This window comes from Xiphophorus maculatus, chromosome 3, assembly GCF_002775205.1.
Source record: "Xiphophorus maculatus strain JP 163 A chromosome 3, X_maculatus-5.0-male, whole genome shotgun sequence".
In the NCBI taxonomy this organism is placed as follows: Eukaryota; Metazoa; Chordata; class Actinopteri; order Cyprinodontiformes; family Poeciliidae; genus Xiphophorus; species Xiphophorus maculatus.
This window is the reverse complement of record NC_036445.1, coordinates 2149258-2171569: the sequence shown is the minus strand read 5'-3', so window position 1 is coordinate 2171569 and position 22312 is coordinate 2149258. Positions and strand designations below refer to the sequence as shown.

The following is a 22312-nucleotide window of genomic DNA, read 5'->3' as shown; positions in this document are numbered from 1 at the left end:
TGGATGGAAGAAGTTAGGTACAACACAAAGCATTTATATGTTTTCACATCCATGCTATTATTTGCAGGTTTTCTCATTCAAATAAATTCTTGCTGCAATTTGCAGTTTTTTAGATTTCTTGAAAATAGACTGTTGGTCTTTAATGCAGAAATACACCCAGTTGCCCATTTCCTTGAATTTCAGTATGCTATTTTTAATAACTGTATAGTATTACTTCCCCTATATTTAAATTTGTCCTTATTGTTTTCTTTTTTGTTGTTTTTGCTGTTTACCTGTAACTTCCTGCTGGCACACCTGACATTCCAATGGTGGGACAATAAAAAATATTTCCATTCTATGTTTGACACAGTTTTTATGTTTTGGAGCTCCAATTATTTACAAATCCTTTCAAAAAACTATTTTTTTTTGTTAGTTTCAATCAAATATTACATGTTCAGATTATTGTTGAGCAGGAAAAAATAATGAAAAGGTAAAAATACATATTCTGACATCCACAAGTTTTTTTTTTAAACTTGTAGAGTGTGGAATCGCTGGCAAAATGTTTGGACACCACCAAGATAGGGTATTATTTAAATTTAATAATATTTTTGTTAAATTATAAAGTCAACTATTATATGTGCCATGGACAAGATGGTTGAATCATAAATATTTGATTGCATTTTATGAGACTATTATTAAGATATTATATCATAAATATGATGTTGGGGTCTCCTCATAACTACCAGCTAGATATCTCTTTATTGAGATATAAAAATGTTAAAAAGTCAAAGTAATAAACTTTCAAAGTCATAATTTGATTTAGCTGTTAAAATTATGACTTAGAGAGATTCAGGTACAACTGTCAGAAGGTTTTTATACTTTGTTTTTGAAATATTCCTAACAAACCATCAAAACAAGAGGCACATTGTAAGCAAAATGAATTTGAGATAATTAAGATACTTATGCAAACAACGTATAGCGAGAAGATTAAATACAAACAATTGCAACATATACAAAACCTTTAATGTTTTCATGATTTGACACAATCTCTGTCAAAGTCCCATGTGAGGCACAAAAAACAAGCTTTTGTTTTCAATTTAAAAGGCCACTTACAGCAAAAACCCAGAAAGAGTTTCACATGTAGTGAAGGTGTGTGATGGGCCAACAGGATGAAATGTTGCTGCTGCAGCATCATACCTAGAAGGAAATCATGGTGTGCCTCTCTCCCTGAAGGCGATGAGATTGAATGACGCCTTAATGGAGTGGAGCTGCTTAATGGAGACAGGAGCACTAGACACAGTGGTGAGCACATGATCATTTGACGTATAAAAGGCACTACGCACGTTTTATCAGCACAGGAAACAAGCTTGTTGTACCTACAGACATCTGGAGCAGATGGATTTCAATAAAGAGCCTTCAACACACACACACACACACACACACGATTCAAACATAAACTTCATGGCGGAAACTAATCTGCTTCATGAGTCCAGCCTCTAGGGACACTTTCTAAATGTTGTACGCAAACAGAAAACAAACACTATCACCTGATGCAAAAACAACGTACCTAGAAAATTTGTTTGCATTTGATGGTAAGTACATTCCTAACTTTTCACGCAGACAGAAAGTCTGTCATTTAATCTCAAAGAGACGCACAAACCCAAACATTTTCTCAGTGCGATACTGTGCGCTAAGTCTTCTTTCGGCCTCTGCCTCTGCCCTCAGCAGGATGCGGGTTGGTGGCACAGGGAGAAAGTGCATGAGTCTGCAAATCGACTCTCTGCTGCAGGATTCCTGTGAGAATAAACTCAGCAGTGACGACAGGCAGAGACGCAGACACGGCGGGGCCACACAGCCGCAGGTCCTCCTCACAGGAAATCACTACGGTCCGAGGCTGAGAGATGGAGAGTCGGGGGACAGAGGAGCGGTGAGTCAGAATAACGACACAAGACAACATCTACAGCTCTGGACTCATCTGGCACCTTGTGAGCCGCGGGCATCTTTTTCAGGAAGGTAGCGCCGCTGCAGGTGATGATGTCTTTCATGTGAACCGGTTCTGGCTGTACCGACTTTGTGACGTGGATCTCATATCCCTGAAACAAACAAGCAAAGTGATACGTTGCGCATTCTTGTAAGCAAATACAGAAGGATTAGTCTATTCTTATTTAGGTTCTGTAACAGAGAATGAGAAAATCGATAAAAAAGCTCTTGGCAACAGAGTTTGATGAGGTGTACACCCTAATTTTAGCTTGGCATCAGCATTTCTTTGTTGTTTCCAGTTCTCATCTTACCACGGTGATGAAACTCTACATGAAACATAATAAGAACACAAACAGCAAATGTCAAATTAATTCACACCGGTTCCTGAAACTCCACCTGAAACACAGTGGCTTGCAAAAATATCCACAACCCTCCAACGGTTTCACATTTTCTCACGTTACAATCAAAAACCAAGGATGTCATCTGACATCAGAAAGAAAAACTGCTTAATTGTAAAATGGAAGGGAAAAAAAAGATTTGGTTTCTAGACGTTTGTTTACAAATAAAAGTCTGAAAAATGCTTGCACTTGCATTCGGCCACCAGAGTCGATGCTTTGTAAAAACTAATTTCTCTGCAGGTCACTTTGGTCTCAACCAGATTTCCACATCCATTTGTCTCTGCAAAGTGAAGTAAAAGATTAATCGGATTCATCGTGATGAATCGATTATTGAAATAATTTAATAATCCATTAATTGTAAAGTGGAGTACACAGAGTGAAAAAAGGCCATTTTGAAGAGTAGCAATTGAGCAAAACTGTAACAAATATATATGTATTTTGCATTTAAGATAAAAACTTTTTTGTCTGTATATATGTTTCCCTCAAAACTCTGTAAGCAGAATAGTCTTAGCTTAATCTGGTTCAAATTAATTAAAGGAATGCTATATTATTGAGCTTTAGGCAATAAAATCTTCTTTTTTTCCATTTAAAAACAGAATTGAATTATTATTTTACTGTATTTAAGTCTGGACTTTGACTACACCATTTTTATCATGAGCTTGTTCTGATCTAAACAGTCCTGTGAACTGAATGTTTATGGTTATTGTTCTGCTGGAAGGAGAAACTAACAATATTTTCTAACAAATGTCTAAGTTTACTTGGATTTATGCTGACAATACATTCATTTATGCTTTTTAGTGTAAAAGGGAATAATAATTGTCAGATTTTCTCTCCTGCTCATAATTTTTCCTTTAAGCATTTTGGAAAACAGTGAATCAAGTGGCTTCCATTAATACTTGTGAAGTGGACTGACAGGCAAACAATCCCAACAAAATACACCAAGGTTTGTGGTTGTAATTTGACAAGAGGTGGAAAAGTTAAAACGGGTATGAATACTTATGCACTGCACTGCAAACACTTTGCAAGGTGGCACACACACATCAACATCGGATGAGAACCGGGAATGACTCAAACATTTCTCCGTGTCTACGGTGAGTCAGTCTTTCTCACCAGCGCCGCTGCGCTGTCAGCTAAAGGAAATGCCCGCTACACGCCACTGACACGCCGTCAACCACTCAGTCAGAGAATATAAGAGAAGAATTAAAGAGGATGAGGTAGTACCTGGAGGAGAGGCCGACTGCTGGCAGTCCTCAGAGACTCCTGCAGGGAGAAGCTGAACTTCTTCTCCTGCTCCAGATCTTTCACAATAAAATCAAGCGGAGAGAGGAAGCTCCCAGCTTTACCGCTCTGAAACCAAGAGAGGAGAGTCTGAGTGGGACTGAGCCGACCTGAAAGAACAAGTCTGTGTTGCACTTAGCAGCTCCTGCTAATAACCTTTTCCAGCCACTGAGTGGTGACGACTGGGACACCTTTAGCCACGGCGCACAGGAATTTGACCGTCCTTCGCACTTTATCTGTCACGAGACAGTTCATGTCGGAGATACCTCTGGCCATGGCGCCTCCTAAACGAGCCAGCACCTGCTCTCCATCTTTATCCACCACTCCTGTGAACAGAACCTGAGAAAATAGCAACGCAGCTTCACTTCACGGACAATAGACAGTTTTACTCATGAACTGAGATCTAAATCTATCTGGTAGCTGATTGAGCAAATATGGAAACATATGAGCCTAATTTCATTGTTATAACAGATTTTTTTAATTCTTCATTTGTCTGGTGAGTAGTGAGAAATGAGACCTTCACAAACCAAAAATAAATGTTAACACTCCCACTTTAAATAAAAGTTATAATACAAGTTTCCTTCCGAGATAAGAGAGTAGTCTCTGGAGGCAAAACACAACAAATCAGAAAAATGCAAAATAGAGGATAAAGTAGTTAAAGAAAATAAAGAAGGTACAAATTAGCAAGGAAATTCAAAAATATCACCGATCAACTCAGACATGGACACTTTCTGCTTCCTGTCCGTTACTGTTTGTTGCTGCTTCATGTGATGTCATCAACTCAAATATGAATAAAGCGGAAGTACAGTTTTTAAAAAACATATTTATAAGAGGTGAAAAAGTCACACACAGTTTTTATTGGTGTTAATTCTAATACAAAAATTACAATTAATTTGTTGCCACCTATCCACACCTTTACTATCCACTTTTTGCTCGAAATTCTGACTTTTTTAAATTTATTTCCAAGTCTGAAACTGAGAGTCAAGTCAGATTTTTTTCAGTGGCCCCAATCCTGAAAGATATAAATCTTTCATTTTAAGGCCTCAGAGGAAAGATTCATAGGCGCTCCAATATCCTGCCTATTTTATTTGTTGGGTAAAGGATAGAAACACAGACCTTGTAGGTTTGGCTCCTGGATCGTACTCGGCTAACTGTAGCTGGAGACGCAGAGGAGGAACGCGGCGTCTTAGCCACGGGGGAGGAGTTTGAGGAAACCCGCCGCTTCCGGGAAGGAGTCATGACCGAGATCTGAGCGAGTTACAGAGGAGAAGAAGAACATAGGACAAGACAGGAGCTGAGCTCTAGTAATTTGTATAACACTTATATGAATACTTCTTATAATATTGGTCTTAACTATTGATCGTTTTGACTTTCTTCCAAGTTGTGAATTGATAATCTTCCTCTCTGATGTTTGACACAACATCAGATCAGTTCAGTTCAGAACAACAGTGACAAAATGTAAGAAGAAAGTGTGGGCGACCATCAACTCACTGAATCCATTAGATACATGACAAAGTTGAGCAGAAGAAAAATATGTGCCATCATATAGATTACAGGTGTAAACCTGAGGTCCGCGGGCCAAATTCGGCCCACTATAGCTACTTAAGCGGCCCTCTAGATTCTACAGGGCAACACACTTTATTCTAGTTGTATGCTTAAATAGTATTTTATCAGTCAAATCAAACCAGGTTTCATTTACAGGGTCAAATTACATCAGTCTAATGTTAAAATTGTTACATTTTAAGAAGTGGTAATCAAATGCAGAGAAATTTTAAGTTTGTTAACTGTTAGTTTCATGAATACATTCTCCCACAATCGGCCCTTTGAGGACATTCATAATTGTGATGCGGCCAGAAACAAAAACCACTTGGAAACCCATCTTACAGAAGGAAGTGCATTACATTATAGGAGTTGAAAAGGCTGGTTCATGGAGCAAAATGCAGCTTTGAGTAAAGCTAAAAGCTTTGTTCTTATGTGCGCAGTAGACTATAAATCATATTTTTAAAGTGAAATAACAAAATCACCTCTGATTCAATCTCGTTTCCAGCCAGCTCCATGGAAGAACCAGACGTCTGAGTTTCCTGCAGCTCCTGGTTTTTATTTTTCTGGACCACGGTTGTTCGACCCCTGGCTTTCTTCCCAGCAGCCCCCGCCGCCGCCTTCTTTCCATCTTTCACTTCCTGTGTAAAGAGCGACTCTTCATTCTTCTTCACCTGAGTGCTTGAGGCTCTGCTTGTTCTCCTGCCCTGTATCCCAACAGGAATCTCTTCCTGTTGCTCCTCTTTCCCTCCTGGTTCTGTTGATTTTTGGACTCTATCCACTTCAGGTTTTTCCTCACTTGTTTTTGCTTTTCTCTTGTTTCTGGTTTCGTCACCATCAGTCGCTGTGGGAGCCTCAGTTTCCTCTACAGGCTCGGTCTTTACAGCTTTTGCACCTCTGTCCCTCATGTTTCTCTTGGGCAGAGGGGATGTTAGATCAGCAGAAGTTTTTTCCTGATTTGACTGAAGGCCCTCATCATTTAAAACTAAAGCTTCAGAACAATTGGCAGTGGCTCGCCACTGCCCCCTACTGGTACCAGCAAGCTTAGGGTCTGCTTTTCTTTTCTCATCTTGCTGCAGAACCTCAGTGGCTTTCTGTTCATTTTCTTTAATCACAACATCGGGCTGAGACAAGCTCTTCCTCCCTCTTCCTTGTGGTCTTCCTCTGGAGACCTTAGAGCTCGCACTGACCGCCTGAGCTTCAGCTTCCAGCTCCACTGCAGTCGCCGTCGTCGTCCTTCGGCGGCTGCTTCTCACAGCATCTCTCTGGGAGGCTTCGTTGCTCTTCTTCACTCCTCTTCCTCTCCCTTTGTTCTCCAGGGTGTTGCTGTTGATGGAGGAGACCGACCGCTCTGAGCTGAGGGAGTTGGAGCGGGAGCGGGTTCTCCTTGCTGGTACATCCTCGCTCAAGGCTTCACACACCGCTGTGGTTGTTCTTCTTGCCGCTCTTCGAACTCTTGCAGAACCTTTGGGGTTCTCCTCTTTGTTCTTGTCTTCTTGTGATTCTTTGGGCTGTTTTTCTTTCTCCAGACTTGCAAGGTGTTCTTGGTCTGTCTTTGTTGTTTCCACACTTGTTCCCTTTTCTTCTTCTACTTCACTTCCTGATTTCATCTCCTTTAATCTGGGTTTTCCTTTTGATTTTCCTTCCCTCTCTTTGCGTCTCTCTGTCTCCACATGTTCTCTCTCTTCTTTGTCTCCTTCCTCCTTTATCTGGCTCTTATTTTCATCGCTCCTTTGTATTTCATCATCATCCTGTTTCTTTGTACTTCTTCTCCCTCTGGTCCGTTGATTAGCCGCCTCCACCTCTTCTTGATTGTTGTCATCCTTAGATTTGGTTTTTCCTCTCTGTCCTCTTGTGCTTGGTAATGGTTTATTTTCACTCTTCATTTGTCTATTTTGATGTGAAGAACATTGTGCCTTCTCTTCCTCTTCTCCTAATCGAGTTTCTATTGAACTTGAAATGCTGGATACATCAAACACATTGGTTTTTTTTACAGTATTCGGTGGAGAGATTTCAGAAACTGTGACTGGATGCGTCTCTTCTTCAAGCTGAGATTTGGATGCCCCTTCATTCATCAGCTCTTTCTTCTCGTGTCTATCTGTTTCTTTTTCGTCTCCTCCAAGTTTTCTGTCTCTTTGCTCCTTTATCTGGCTCTTGTTTTTGTCCTCATCTTGTTCTTGTTTTCTTGTAGTTCTCCCTCTTGTCTGTTGATTAACCACCTTCACTTCCTGCTGGTCGCTCTCATTCTTATTCTTTTTTTGTTCTCCTGTTTCTTCGGTACTTGGTGAAACTTTCGTCCCATCAATTCTTCTCTGAGATTCAGAAGCTGCGACCGGCTGCATGTCGTCCTCAAGATGAGGCTTGGATGTCCCTTCATTCATCAGCTCTTCCCTCTTGTGTATTTCTGGTTCTCCTCTGAGTTTCCCACCTTTTTGCTCCTTTATCTGATTCTCATTTTCTGCTCTCTTGTTTTTGTCCTCATCTTGTTCTTTCTGTTTTCTTGTAGTTCTTCTCTTTCTTGTTTGTTGATTAACCACCTTCACTTCCTGCTGATTGTTGTCATCCTTAGTCTTTGTTTGTTCTCCTTTTTCTTTGGTACTTGGTGAAACTTTCGTCTCATCTGTTTTTCTCTGAGATTCAGAAGCTGAGACCGGCTGCGTCTCCTCTTCCTCAAGATGAAGCCGTTTTTCCTTTCTTTTCCATGGATATGTGACGGATTCATCACCATCCCTTTTTCCATCCCTCCCTTTTGTCTGAACTTCAGCAGAAGGAACTCCAGCAGAGCTGAGAGGAAGAGCTTTCGACTCCCTTTCTGGTAGGACGTCTTCATCTTCGCAATTTATCAGAGGCTGGGTCTGCTCATCTACAATGTGCAGCGGCTTCACTTTCCTTTTTTGGGTGGAGATAAAGTCTTGGCTGCTTTGTTCTTCCTCGCATGTAACCGAACGCTGACATTCAACTGCAGAGACTTGAGAACCAACGAGTGATTTTGTCTCGTCTTCCAGCTGCAGCGGCTTTGCTTTCCTTTTCCGCAGGCTTGGCATTGATTCAGAATCGTCGTTATCCTCACCTGGAGTCAAAGGCTGCGTTTCACCAGAGTCTGTGCGCTGCTGCGACTCCTCTTCGTCAATATGAAGCTGCTTCGCTTTTCTTTTTCGTGGAAGAAGGATCTCCGAGTTATTTTCATGGTCTCCACATGAGTCCATCGGCTCAGTTTCGTCAGCGCTGACATGCAGGGGCTGGGTTTCAGCTAGCGACAAAACTGCATCAGTGTTTGGGTGTGTCTCCACTTTTGAAGGTCGCAGGGACCCCGCTGACAACTCTTCGTCGTCGCCGCTCTCCTCATTGTCGCTCAGACACACGGGTTGGGTTTCAGCGAGGCATAAGGCTGAAGAAGTCAGTGGATGTTTCGGCTCCTCTGCAGACTTCATGGACTCCGCTGACAACTCTTCATCGCCGCTCTCCTCGTTGTCACTTGTAAACACGGGCTGTGTTTCCGCTACTGACTCAGAATCGGTGACGTGCCTCTCCGTTTCATTCTTAACAGGTTCTAAGGAACAATCTGGCTCATTATCCTCCGCAGAAGAGAACATTGGCTGGGTTTCAGCCATAGCAAGTGCAGATGAAGCCACACCAGTCCTGGCAGAGTTTAGTCCCTCATCTTCATCTGAACCTTCATCATAAGGTTCTGGGATATAAGCCTGAGTTGCCTCCATAGTCAAGTCAACACAGGTTTCTTTTTTAGACATTTCTGAAGATCTGGGAGGCTCGACTTCGTAGGGCTGCGTGGCCTCCAGGCTCGAGTCATTCTCTGCACTTTCCTCATAATCCTGAGTATCCTCCATGTTTACTCCACCATCGACTGCGGCGTAAGCTTGTGTGTTCTCCCTGACCTCGCCCTGCAGGTGGCTGCTGTCAGACAGTCCCAGCTGGAAAGAATCATCTCTTTTGGATCGGTCCTCTTGTTTGACAGCAGAGGACTTAAGAATGGAGGCTCGGTTTGGATTCAAGCCTTTGTGGCAACTTCTTGTCTGAAGAATGAAAGATTGGGTCTCAGCCACAGTATAATCTTCATCTTCCTGACTGTCTGAGCAAGAAGTCATTAGTGCTGGTCTTAAGGAGGAAGGTACAGCATCTGCAGGAGCAAAGAAAAATAAATCTAAGCTTGTCACACATTTAAAAAAAAAAAGAATCTGAGAAATGTGGTGTGTAGGAATGCAAACAATTAATCTACTAATTATCGAATATTGGCTCATTAGATTAAAATTAGTTCCAAATGATTATCTACCAACATCCACTTAGAACTTCTTTGTGTTGTACTTTGGCTATCCAGCAGAGGGAGCCACTGATCATCCTTAAGTAGAACAAGTTGATACTGAAATAAAGATGGCAGGGCCATACTAGAACAGGAAAGAGAATCGGTTCAAACTCCGGTGTTTGACAAGCAATATGTTTTGAGGGGCAAGTTTGTTTTCTTAACCAAAATAATCTTATTTATTGTTTTGGTTGTTTTAAGTATTTTGGATATTCAAAATGTCTTCCAGTTCCAGTGCCAAAGGTCCTTTTGAAATTAAAGTTTATTGATCTTTGACAGGGTGTACTCGCATTATGCTTTATCGTTATTTTAGTTGAAAATTGTATCAAAATGGCAATCATCCTTTATCGCAATTTCTAGGACAATTTATTGTCCAGCAAAATGTATTATTGTGACAAACCGACAAGTAACAGTGTCCATTGTTTATGTATAGTTACTTAATATTTCTAAAACAGGCTATATAAAATAAATGTGTTAAACCCACATCTACGTGGATGTGAAATGGGGCTTGTGAAGGCCTGAGTTTCCATCTGTTCAACTTCTCCTGCAAAAAAAGGACAAAAAAGACAATTTTAATATTCTTTGAAACTTTTCATAACCTTAGGGAAATCTGTCTTATTAGGAGACTGAAATTGGCTTTAAATAATTTGCCTGGTAAAAAAGAAATGCAAAAATCAATTCAGAAATTAATCTTCAGATTTCACGATTAATCTCTGAGATATAAGAACTTCTTTCAGTGTGTTGCTGTAGTGTTAGTTGTGTTGTTTTCACTTGGAGTTTTAAACTATATGATACTGCATCTGTTTATTTATGAAAGATTACCTGAAACATGAACAGGAGTAGAACTGTTCTGCCAAAGAAGAACCGGAAACTCTGCAGTATTTTCTCTCAGCAGGTGGGGGATCTGCCCCTGCTCTTCCTCTCCAGGACTTGTCTCCTCATCCTCCACATCTGTATCACTTTCCATCCTAAGGTCAGCTGGTTTGCCCTCATCTGCGGGTTGGGGAGCAACAAGTTCATCAACATCTGTGTCTGCATCAGATTCTGGTTCGGGAGCTCCTGCTGCTGCAGCAGATGACACAGGCAGGTCTGCTGCAGCAGCAGGGACAGAGAGGAGTGAGTCTTCTTCCAGGTCTGTATCACTTTCGGACAAAATATCCAAACCAGCTGCAGTCACCTCCTTATCACAGGTGTGACTGTTTGGATGCAGATTGTGAGGAGACAGAGGTTTATCAGATTTTTCACTGAGTGTTTTGGGATTTCCCCATTTCCCAACCTCCTCTTCCTCATCTACATCTGTGTCGCTGTCCAAGTTGAAATCTACAGACTGTACTGAAGGGGCGGAGTCAGCGCTGTGCACACCCTGAGGTAACACAGCTTTGGATGTGACGTTAGCATCATCATCACCATCCACATCAGTGTCACTGTCCACTGTGATGCCCTCAAACTGAATACCAGTAGCAACAGAACATTTCGTTGCTTCATCAGTTGAAGGCGACGTTCTTGGAGCTTTATCTGAGACATCTTCATTAACATCAGTGTCACTGTCCATGTGTGACAGGACTGTGTTTGGGCATTGATCACTTTTCCCAGCAGGCACCTCCTCTTCCTCTTCTCCCTCCACATCTGTGTCACTGTCCAGGTTAAATTCAGGGACGGCGTCTCTGGAGACCTGTAGCGTCGACCTGAGTGATTCACTGCTTTCTGTAGGACTTTTATCGGCTTCCCTTTTCACATTATCTCCCCTTTCTTCCGAATACATCCCTCCTTCGGCTGCTCCTTCTCCTTCCTCCACACCATTTTCCGCAAACACAGGTGACTTGTTTTTCTCCAGGTCAATATCTGTCTTCTCCAAGCTGAAACTGATGCGTCTGCTTGACCCGTTTCTGTTGGAGGAGGATGGTGTGATGGGGCTTTCATCTTCACTGCAAAACAGCAAAAGACCAGACGACATTTAAGATCTGAAAGCAGCTACTGGCAGATTTTCTGTCAGTAACTCACACTTTCTGATTTCTTTTCTGTTAGTACTACAGAGCCTTTCAAAAAGTGTTCATATGCCACAAACTTCCAGGTATTTTATTGGGATCTCATGGCAGCATCATGCTGTGGGGATTTTGTTTTGGAAAAGCTGAGCAGAGTTGTTGGGAAAACGGATGGAGCAAATCACAGAGCAATCCTAGAGGAGACTTTATCATTAACTAGAACCGAATTATTCCTGACAAATTGAAATTTTCCTAAAATCTTTAAATAATATTGAGCAACATTTACACACAAAATCAGACCTTTCTGCAGCAAAATGTACATTTAAGTGATTCACTAAACTTTGCCAATTATAGTACATGTTTTCAAAGCGTGCTGAGAGTAGACAAGAAAGCAAAAATCAACTGATTCCCCTAAAATTTGGAAACTATTACTTTTTAATTAGGCAAACCTACAAGACACTTTTTAGTATTTCGATCTGCACTCATTTAGAGAACACTTTTTCACAAGAATGACTACTTTCTTTGTTTCACTAAAATAACGTTACGGTAGGTGGATTTTGAGCAGGAAAATCATTAGCATTATTATGTTTTGTTATCTTTCTTATATTAGTAGTTTTATATTACTAGTTGTCTTTTATTTTAAGGTTTAGTGTTCTCACCCCAGAGAGGAAGAACTTGTTAAACTGTGTGTAAGACATAACTAACCTTTCCTTGACCACAATCATGTTTTTTTGCAGGTGCTTCTTTAGGAGAACTTACTGAGATACTCCTTAGTTGTAAAACTGTCTGTGTGTAGAATTTAGTTTCTGTTTCCCTTGCTTGTTATCAGGGTAGCCCCCCTTTTTGTTAAGATCACTCTCCCACATCCAATTCACTTCCTTTCCCTGCTAATAAAAAGACAAGTTCTGCAGCAGAATGGCAGAACGCAAGGAGACCGGCTTGTAGGAGCTGATCCTCTGTGCCTTCTCAATTCTTGCAAGAATTTGGCTGAAAACTAAGTAACATTGTCTGTGGTTCTTTTTATCTAGATTAAGAAAATACCTATCAAAAATCTCCAAATGTGTGGTGTTTCATTGGAAAAAAATATATATAAACCACTGGTTTAAATAAAAGCAAACACTACTTTGTGTTCATGTCTTAAACAAAGTCCAGGTAAGATACACATATATTTGAGGTTGTAGTGTAATGTGTAATAAAATGTGTAAATTTTCAGTATAATATGCAGGTGTTAGAAATGAACTGTAAAAATTCAGATATAAAAACATACCTTTCAGGAACGACTTTGCTTTGAGGGCTTAAGAATGCAGAATTGTGGGAGTCTGAAGCAGACACTGAAATCAAAGCCAACTGGTGAATAAAAATATAAACAGTGGTTGTGTTTATAAATTGCCAGAAATTTCACATACCAACATCCTTCTGTTTTCTGTTTCCTCTCCCTTCTCTTTCGCTCTCTGACTCAGAATCAGATTCTGGCACCAAGCTCCCTTGTGGCTGGACTGGAGTTTTCTCAAATGAGAGGCAACTGCCTGTGACAGGAATCCTCTTAGCTTTTGTGCCTCTACTGACACATTTCTTGCTTCCTGTGTCAACGTCGTCCCAATCTGACAATCTGGCGTTTGCTTCCGATTGTCTTGGTGTCTCCATGTCACCAAGGGAAGAAGGAGAGTCCATCCCGGAGCTCACATACCGACATGGGATGTCCCCCAAAACCAAGCTGTCACCCTCATTGAGGGCATAGCGCACGTTAGGGGTCAGCTTTAGGCGTCCCTTGCGTGTCCCATTCGTACTCTTTTGGTCCCAAACCAGGGCCTCCATGTCCACTTCATGGACACGGCCTCTTCTCCGGTGAACAGAGATGCTGATGGCAGCATGCTGCTTGGACACAGATGGTGCCAACAACTGTATTGTGCAAAAATTTGGGTCACGACCCAGGAAATTATGTCCCAGGAAGAGGGGCAACTCTAAGTGACAGAGACAAAATATATTATTTGAAAGACTTATGTAGTTAAGGCAGACTATGCATACAGACAAATTTGTGACTCTAGTAAAGATGTGAATAAAAAAATTTTAATTAATGAATTGTTTATTACTCTTACACTGAAAAATTTAAGAAAAAAATAAATAATTTAATTCAGGGAAGATTTGTTCTCATCTTATTTCCAGAACTATATTTTAACATAAAGTTTGCTGGTATTTTAAAGAGACGAAGATGACATGGATTCAGGATCTTTTGGAGAGAAAAAGACCCAAAGCATCAAATATCCTCCATTGTATTAAGCAGACATATGATGCTTTTCCAACTTTTATCCCCGATTTCATACCAGTTTGTGAAAAGATGAAATTCTCGTGTGAACAAACAATATGGACCTGTTTAAAGAACTGGTTATCATTTACATAGCATTTAATGGAGGTTATAGAGACTTGGTGACTACAAAATGCTACTTTTCTGAGTTTTTGACCTCCTTTACTGTCTTCCTCACTGCTTGTAGTGGCAAGATACATATGAATCCTCTTCCAAATTTGCTGTGTTAACCTTTTTAATATTGCTCTGACTGTAGACTTCAGCAAAAATATGCAAGTTGCCATTTCTTATGACATGATAATCAACACACACCTGCCTTACTTAAATGGTATGTTTTCTCCTCTTTCCAATTTTGTAAAGTGGCTCGGACAAATTACTCTAAGCCATGTCATATTTATCCGCCAACAGAACAGACAATCATGGATTACTATTTAGAAGATCTGTGAAATGACAAACAATTTAAAATGTAGAAAATTTAAAGATCCCTTTCTACATGTGTCATAAATCAACAGCAAACATGCTGTTGATTTTGTTAAAGATAATTAGTACTACAATCTTTTCTGTGTAACATCACGCTGCTACAGCTAAAGAATATGGTGTTTCAATGCGTTTTATGCACATTTTCCCCTAGCATAGCATACACTACAGGTAAAAATACCAGAGTAGGACACTTTACCTTTTTCAGGGATGTGTTTATTATTTAAGATGCACAGTTTGGCCAATGGCTTCCTGCTTTCATTTTGGATCTTCTCTTGGTCCTCCTCCTCTGACTCTAAGATCGAGTCACTGATCGCCTGAGTTGCATCCATTCCTGTTAAAGACCAAAGCAGAATGGCAATAAACTCTAAACAAAGACAATTTCCCCTTCTAAAACCTGCTAATGTTAGCTTAGCAACATGCTTGCCTTCTGCAGGGCTACTGCATGAAACTGACTTTAGCCTTGGTGGCTAGGTCATTAGTAATCTGCAGCTAACAGACAGAGGCTTCACTGTGAGCATTTAGCTAGCTTTTTGTTGAAATCTTATGTTCTTAATCAAATTCTATTTATAGGTCTGCTCTAGATAAGCCCAAGCAACACAGAAATAACTTTTATTAAGCGTATATAATTGTTTTTTAGTGTCGAAATCACAGCAATTACACTTCCGGTCAACGGTAAACCTGTTAGCCGTTAGTGAGTTCAAATGATAATATTCCAGTTAGCTTCGCGAGAATCTTTCTGATTATTATAGCAACTATCCTTATTCTTTTCCAACAATGTTTACTACTTTGTGGCTAAAACTGTTCCCGTTTGGAAATCACATGGCTGTTACCTTGAAATTAGAAAGGAAGCATCCGTCTGTTAACGACTGACTTTACAGCTCAGATGGGCTCATCTGCAGATCATTACCCTGGACGCGTTGCGTTTTAATATTCCGACAACCAGTGACGGGATCATGCTCTAGCACAGGCTTCCCGGAGTCTTGCTTTGCTCTGTGGACATAAACAAAATGTAAATACTGACCCAACCGCGCCCACAATAGGTTCTTAAGCAAAGAGCTATTGGCCAATACAAGTGTCACTTATGACGTACTCTCTCTTTCATTGGATAGTTTTTTTCCGGAAGCGTTTCTGATTGGACCAACAGTTTCTTAATGGATTCATTCGTCCATTTATTTTCGCGCCAGGCAAAGAGAGAGAGAGCAAAGGAAATGATGGAAGAAAAAGAGAACATACATCTCCATAGAGTTATTTTACCTCAGTAATTCGCGTGAGAAAGTAAAGCTCATATGTTATGATTGATTACACCCAGAATGATGAATTTCAATTGTTTGCTACTGGAACTTTTAATGATTGTGGTTTACAGTTTTTTTTGTTTTTTTTAAAAAAATCACCATTCAGCATTTTGGTAAGTTACAATAAGACCAATTTAACAATTATTTGTCAGACAGAAATATCTTGCTGAAAAGTATGTATATGTAGTGTGCTTTGGATTGCAATAAAAGAAGGTTGCTATTTAAGTACAATTCAGTTGTCAATTGTATAATTCAGTACAATTCTCCTTGTGGGATCTCCTGTTTAAAGCTATATAAACCATTTTTGAAAAGGTTATGATCAAACCATTAAGAAATTACTGTTCTATTGCTAAAACAGTAGCTATTGGCCAGAAGCAATTTTTTTCAGCAACACCTTACTGCTGAGATAAAAATATGTCTGGGTGATTCCCTGGGTGTCTATGTTATGGACACAAACAGAAACATATACTCAAATAAATTTTTGTTCATCACAAGTAATGTTACTAAGGCAGTCAACAATGGTGTCACATATTACATGTTTCTAATATTGTGCATCCCTGCCCCCTATGAATTTCAGGGAATCTCGAAAGTATTCACAGCACTTCTCCTTTTTCACCTTTTGATATGTTGCAGCCTTCTTACAAATTGTGTTTGAATAATCCCCTTCCTTAAAATTCTAAACACAAATACTTTATTATGACAATGTGGAAAAAAGTTTCTGAGATTTTTGCAAATTTATTAAAAATAGAAAGGTGGGTATTCATAGCTTTTACCTAATACTTTGTTGAGATGTTTGTGCACAGCCATTTTATGATCTTTCCAGAAATGTTCAATCAGATTCAAGTCTAGACTCTGGCTTGGCCACTCGAGGACATTCACAGAGTGATTCTGAAGCCTTTGAGATCTTGACCATGTCCTTTGGGTCATTGCCATGCTGGAAAATAAAGGTATGGTACTCTGGAGCAGGTTGTATTACTGCATACATCTTTCCCAGTATCCTGACTAGTCTAAAAGTCCCTGCTGCTGCAAAACATCTCCATAGCTTGATGCTGCCACCACCATGTTTCACTTTGGGGATGGTATTGGCCTGGTGATGAGCCACGCATGGTTTCCTCCAATCATGACGTCTGGCATTCACAGCACAGAGTTCAATCTTTGTCTCATCAAACCAGAGTTTTGTATCTCAAGGTCAGAGTCCTCCAAGTGTCTTTTGGTAAACTCTAGAGGGGCTGCAATGTGCCTTAAGGAGTGGCTTTTGTCCAGACACTCTACCATACAGGCCTGATTGATTGATTGATTGATTGATTGATTGATTGATTGATTGATTGATTGATTGATTGATTGATTGATTGCATCAGAGATGGTTGTCTTTCAGGAATGTTTTCCTGTCCCCCTGGAAAGCTGGAGCTCTGACAGAGTGACTGTTGGGTTCTTGGTCACCTCGCCGACTAAGATCCTCTGACTGCTCAGATTAGATGGCCGGAAAGCTCTAGGGAAGAGTCATTGTGGTGCCAAACTTATTCTATATTCAAATTATGGAGGCCAATAGTCTCATTCTTGAAAGCAGCATAAATTTTTCAACCTCTGACCTGCACGATGAACTATAGGCCCTTGTAAAGACAGTCGTGTCTTTCTAAATAAAGTTCATCCCATTTAAGATGTAGAAACATCTCAGATGACCAATCAGTGGATACGGCTCAATTTGAGCGTCACGAGTATGACTGAATAGTTATGTAAATGTGTTTTCTTGGTTTTCTATTTTTAATAAATTTTTCACATTCTCGTAATGGGGTAGTTGTGTGCAGAATTTTGAGGAAAGAGATTAATATAATTTGGAATATGTCCGTAACAAACTGGGGATAAAGTGAAGAACTGTGAATATTCTTCGGATGCACTGTCTTGCACTGTATTGGTGAGGTGTGGCATAAAGAGGATCAGCCTGTGGGTCTGAAAGTAATCTTGCTCATATATTGGCTATATTCATGTATAACCATCAGGTGATGTTGATTTTTGTCTAGTACATGTTCTAGTCTCTATCAATCTTCATGTCATTTAATACCTGTAAGCGGAAAAAGACCACAAGAATCAGGCAAGAACCAGGCAGCTTAGTTTGTCAACTTTATTGGTACTGAATGACAGGGGATTTCTACTGCAACCTAAAGTTTGAACACAGTTAAGTTTTACTAGTAATGCTATTGAGTCTATCTGGGGTGTTGGTTACTTGTAGTTTGTTCCTTTCATAGTTTAATTTTGGCAATGACTTCTTGACTTCACATCTTCAGGCATCCTCTTCGGCCTCCTCCTCAAACTCACCCTCCTCCTCAGCAGTGGCATCCTGGTACTGCTGGTACTCTGACACCAAGTCGTTCATGTTGCTCTCTGCCTCGGTGAACTCCATCTCATCCATACCTTCACCTGTGTACCAGTGGAGGAAGGCCTTGCGCCGGAACATGGCTGTAAACTGCTCAGAGATGCGCTTGAATAGCTCCTGGATGGCAGTGCTGTTGCCAATGAAGGTCACGGCCATCTTAAGACCACGTGGTGGGATATCACAGACGGCGGTTTTCACATTATTGGGGATCCACTCGACGAAGTAGCTGCTGTTCTTGTTTTGCACATTTAGCATCTGTTCGTCCACTTCTTTCATGGACATGCGACCGCGGAACACGGCGGCCACTGTTAGGTAGCGGCCGTGGCGTGGGTCGCAAGCAGCCATCATGTTCTTTGCGTCGAACACCTGCTGGGTGAGCTCTGGAACCGTCAGGGCACGGTACTGCTGGCTGCCCCTGCTGGTGAGGGGAGCAAAACCAGGCATGAAGAAGTGCAGACGAGGGAAAGGCACCATGTTGACGGCCAGTTTGCGGAGATCAGCATTGAGCTGGCCGGGGAATCGCAGGCAGGTGGTGACGCCGCTCATGGTGGCGGACACCAGGTGGTTAAGGTCACCGTAGGTGGGTGTGGTCAGTTTCAGGGTGCGGAAGCAGATGTCATACAGGGCCTCGTTGTCAATGCAGTAAGTTTCGTCTGTGTTCTCTACCAGCTGGTGGACTGACAGGGTAGCATTGTACGGCTCAACCACTGTGTCTGAAACCTGCAGATAAACAACTTTTATTCAGTCTTATGATCTCAGAATAGGGAACCTACGGCTAATCAAACTAAATTTAAATCCCAAGCAAATCATGTGCCATCACAAGGATCAGTTACCTTGGGGGAAGGCACTACACTGAAGGTGTTCATGATCCGATCGGGGTACTCCTCACGAATCTTGCTGATCAACAGGGTTCCCATTCCAGATCCTGTTCCCCCACCAAGAGAGTGGGTAAGCTGGAAGCCCTGCAGGCAGTCGCAGCTTTCTGACTCCTTGCGGACCACATCCAGAACAGAGTCCACCAACTCGGCTCCTTCTGTGTAGTGACCTTTGGCCCAGTTGTTTCCAGCACCGCTTTGGCCTGTGGAGAAGATAGAAATTGAGGTGTTTTTTCTTAATGCTTTAGTATTTATTCATAAAATAGAAAGATTTATTAAGTTTCTACTCACCAAATACAAAATTGTCAGGTCTGAAGATTTGTCCAAAGGGCCCAGACCTCACAGAGTCCATAGTTCCAGGCTCCAGATCCACGAGAATGGCTCTCGGCACATATTTACCTCCTTCACAAGAAAGAGAAGAAGACAATGGAAGAGAAAGAGGAAGGGCAAAATAAACAGACCAGCTCAATATTGAATGAAAAAAAAAGAATAAACGTTGTTATAAACTTCTGACATTACCAGAGAAAATGATCTATAAAATGTTTAATTAAATGGTTTTTAAGAGGGAAGTTTACCTGTGGCTTCATTGTAGTAGACGCTGATCCTGTCCAGCTGCAGGTCACTGTCTCCATGGTAAGTGCCTGTGGGATCAATGCCGTGCTCGTCGCTGATCACTTCCCAGAACTGCAGACACAAAATGGAAGTGATCACATGACTGTTACTTTCAATAAAAAAAACACTTAATATATCAATGTGGTTTATGAAACTGGGGCATTTAAATGGCTAAAACAGCAGTGGTATTGCATTTTTTTGCAGGCTGATGGTTAGGCCAAAATTTCCCCCCCTTTTAAGCGTGTCATATCAAAAGCATTTCCTGCAACGCAGTTGCTAATATTTCCACAGCCGCCAGCTGATGACACTGCAGAACGCAGCTCTTACACATGTAAAATATGATGGAGGAGCAGCACAAAGGAGCCACTGAGCACTCTGCACGCCGTACTGCGAATAAACTTCATTTGCACCCAGTCGCTCAACACAGGAGGACAGTGACCGTCTGTATTCAAGTCTTGTTCACCCTTTTTAAAAAGACCGCATTCAAGATCTTTAAAAACAAACCCATTCAAAAATCCAGTGTGATTATGCAGGCGATTACTGGCTTTGACCAAATTTTCAAACATTTATTTCACTTTTAAGTTATTTATGTTTTATTATTTTAAAATGTATTCATCAAAATTATGATTTTCTTTATATGGATGAGCTGTATTATGGGCAAGCAGTCACTTTGGGAGTCAGCAGTGGAATGCAAATCATGACATTTAAATCAATGCACTGCAATCAGTAATGCCATCTAGCAAAAAGAGGCTCAATAAGATCGAGAAGAACAAAAGATCTGCACAAAACAAAACAGAAACGGAGATGAGAGAACTGACGCAACGCTGATGGTGACACAATAGATGGCTATCAGCAAAGATGAAGAATCCCAGTGAAAGAATGAGGACAATAAGCAGAAAAAAATGCCACACCCTGACCCAGATCCCTGCAATGTATGCATTCAGCATTTCTGTCAATCACATAAGCTGGACTTCTGAGTCAATGGATCCCAAGGGAGTGGAAACAAATAGAGATCTTATCTGAAAGGGCAGCAGTAGTAGTTTTATCAGCTTAGTCAAACACGGAGCAAAAATAATGAATTCAGGTGAATAAACATCTACTTGCTTATCTATCCAACCTTATTTACAGCAACAAGTATAAGAAAAAGATGAATACTGATTTTAAGCTGTGTGCATTAGTCATAAGCATTCTACAGAGACAATGCAAGCAGATGCAGATTAAAGCAATTGCCTCTGCATCCACTGTGCATCAGCTGTTTCCTCCAGTCTTCCCCCACCCTTCTCTTAATTTGGTTATAGAAGGAAAGACATCGATTACAAAGGAGGGTCTGGCTCTCCAGGACATAAGCACCTCTGCCAGTACTGCATCATGACTATAATGATGCATCCTTTAAAATCCAGCCTATTGCTGTAGTGCAATCTTGAAGATTAGACGTAAACATATGAAATGATCAGCTGTTACAGAAAGAAACAATAAGACAGCCATAATAACGGGCCAGTAAGCTCTTTTGTTGCAGAGTACAATTGTTAGTGAAAGACTGGGTAGATGATGAATTGATTTATTGGTTCCCATTCAGACTGTGCTGACATCCCACCACTTGTGAATAGATAATTAGGTCAAATGCATCAAAATATGTGTGTAAATCATCAACAACTACTGCGCAGGTTCATTACAATAGAGGCTTTTAGACAATATCAGTAAAAATGAGAAATTCCCTTATTCCTCAGACAATTATTCATGCCACACCCTTCCACCAGATCCCTTTTTAGATCACTTGAACTGCAGTCTGCCTCTACACAGCCTGGGGAATTAAAAAAAAATCTAATCAATAAGAGCTATTGATCCAAATAGGGAGGAAGAGGAGAAGTACTAGGCCTCTCCTCCAGACTCCCACTCATTGTCTGAAATACCGGTCATATCTGCCTGTGGGAGACAAAGGAAAGCAGACTGGTCTGACTGAGGGGGGCTGTGACAACTAGAGAACAGACTTTGCCCTCTTTCTTCCCTTCTTCAACAATGTCTGAGGATAAGCTGAATCTAAAGTGTGGGGAAGGCGGACACGCCCGGTGTTGTGTGGGGGGGAAAACCCCCGTCGAGACATCAAGACTCCCGGTATACCGTTATATCAATGCACACACCCTCCCACCAGTTACCGCAGTGCACAAGATTCAACTGGAAAACCACGAATAAAGATCTGCTGGTGTAGCTTAAAGAGAATAAACTCATAATATATGCACTGAAAATAAATGGTTGTATTCCCAATTGACATAAAAAGGTCTTTGTATGAGCTAAAACTGAATACATTAAATAAGAGGAGAGTTGGTTTTAGAGGAAATACTGTGTTCTCCTACCTTGGCACCGATCTGGTTACCGCACTGGCCGGCCTGGATGTGCACAATTTCCCTCATTGTGGAAGTGAAAGTTTTCTAAGATAAAGAGCGAGGAGAGGTTGCGATTTCAGCACGAGGAGCCGACTGGTGCCTTAAGTGCTCGCGCTGGACAATGGATTTATAAGGCTGGAGCGTTTCCAGGGGAGGTGGGGGCCACATGCAGCGGCTCCACAGCGCCGATTGGCTGCAAAGGACAGACTGGGGGAGGAGACGGGGATCTGGGTAGGGAGGAGCGACGATGTTGCAGACCAGGGAGTGGAAATGAGAACAGGAGACTGACTAAAATTTTGCCAGCTGGTGTCCAGAAATATTTATTACAGCTGTTTTCTGGGTCAGCCATAACAAATCATCTCGTATCGCCTACTTTATAGGAAACAGATGGTGGACATTTCCGTGTCCAACTGGGGGGAAATGGGGACAATTTCACTCAAGCCCTCTTCAGTATGTGTTGAGGGAAAGAATCTCACTACCAGATCAATTTGACTGATTTTGGAAGTCGGATTTAATGCCGTCAGTGTC

General features: G+C 41.2%; 2 protein-coding genes across 2 annotated transcripts; both read right to left on the bottom strand.

Moving 5' to 3' along the window:
* Nucleotides 1-988: 988 nt before the first annotated feature.
* Nucleotides 989-15242, bottom strand: mdc1 (mediator of DNA damage checkpoint 1). The gene is made up of 12 exons (XM_023330582.1): nt 15084-15242; nt 14450-14584; nt 12878-13432; nt 12739-12802; nt 10312-11414; nt 9974-10033; nt 5660-9309; nt 4752-4883; nt 3792-3974; nt 3579-3704; nt 1962-2072; nt 989-1873 (listed from the first exon to the last, which is right to left on the bottom strand). Exons 2-12 carry the CDS (start codon nt 14580-14582, stop codon nt 1670-1672), a joined length of 6321 nt encoding a protein of 2106 aa, XP_023186350.1. The 5' UTR covers nt 14583-14584; nt 15084-15242; the 3' UTR covers nt 989-1669.
* Nucleotides 15243-17650: 2408 nt separating this feature from the next.
* Nucleotides 17651-21914, bottom strand: LOC102232796 (tubulin beta chain). The gene is made up of 5 exons (XM_005798742.2): nt 21755-21914; nt 19367-19475; nt 19083-19193; nt 18750-18994; nt 17651-18636 (listed from the first exon to the last, which is right to left on the bottom strand). The coding sequence occupies exons 1-5, from the start codon at nt 21809-21811 to the stop codon at nt 17824-17826; spliced, it is 1335 nt and encodes a 444-aa protein (XP_005798799.1). The 5' UTR covers nt 21812-21914; the 3' UTR covers nt 17651-17823.
* Nucleotides 21915-22312: the final 398 nt, after the last annotated feature.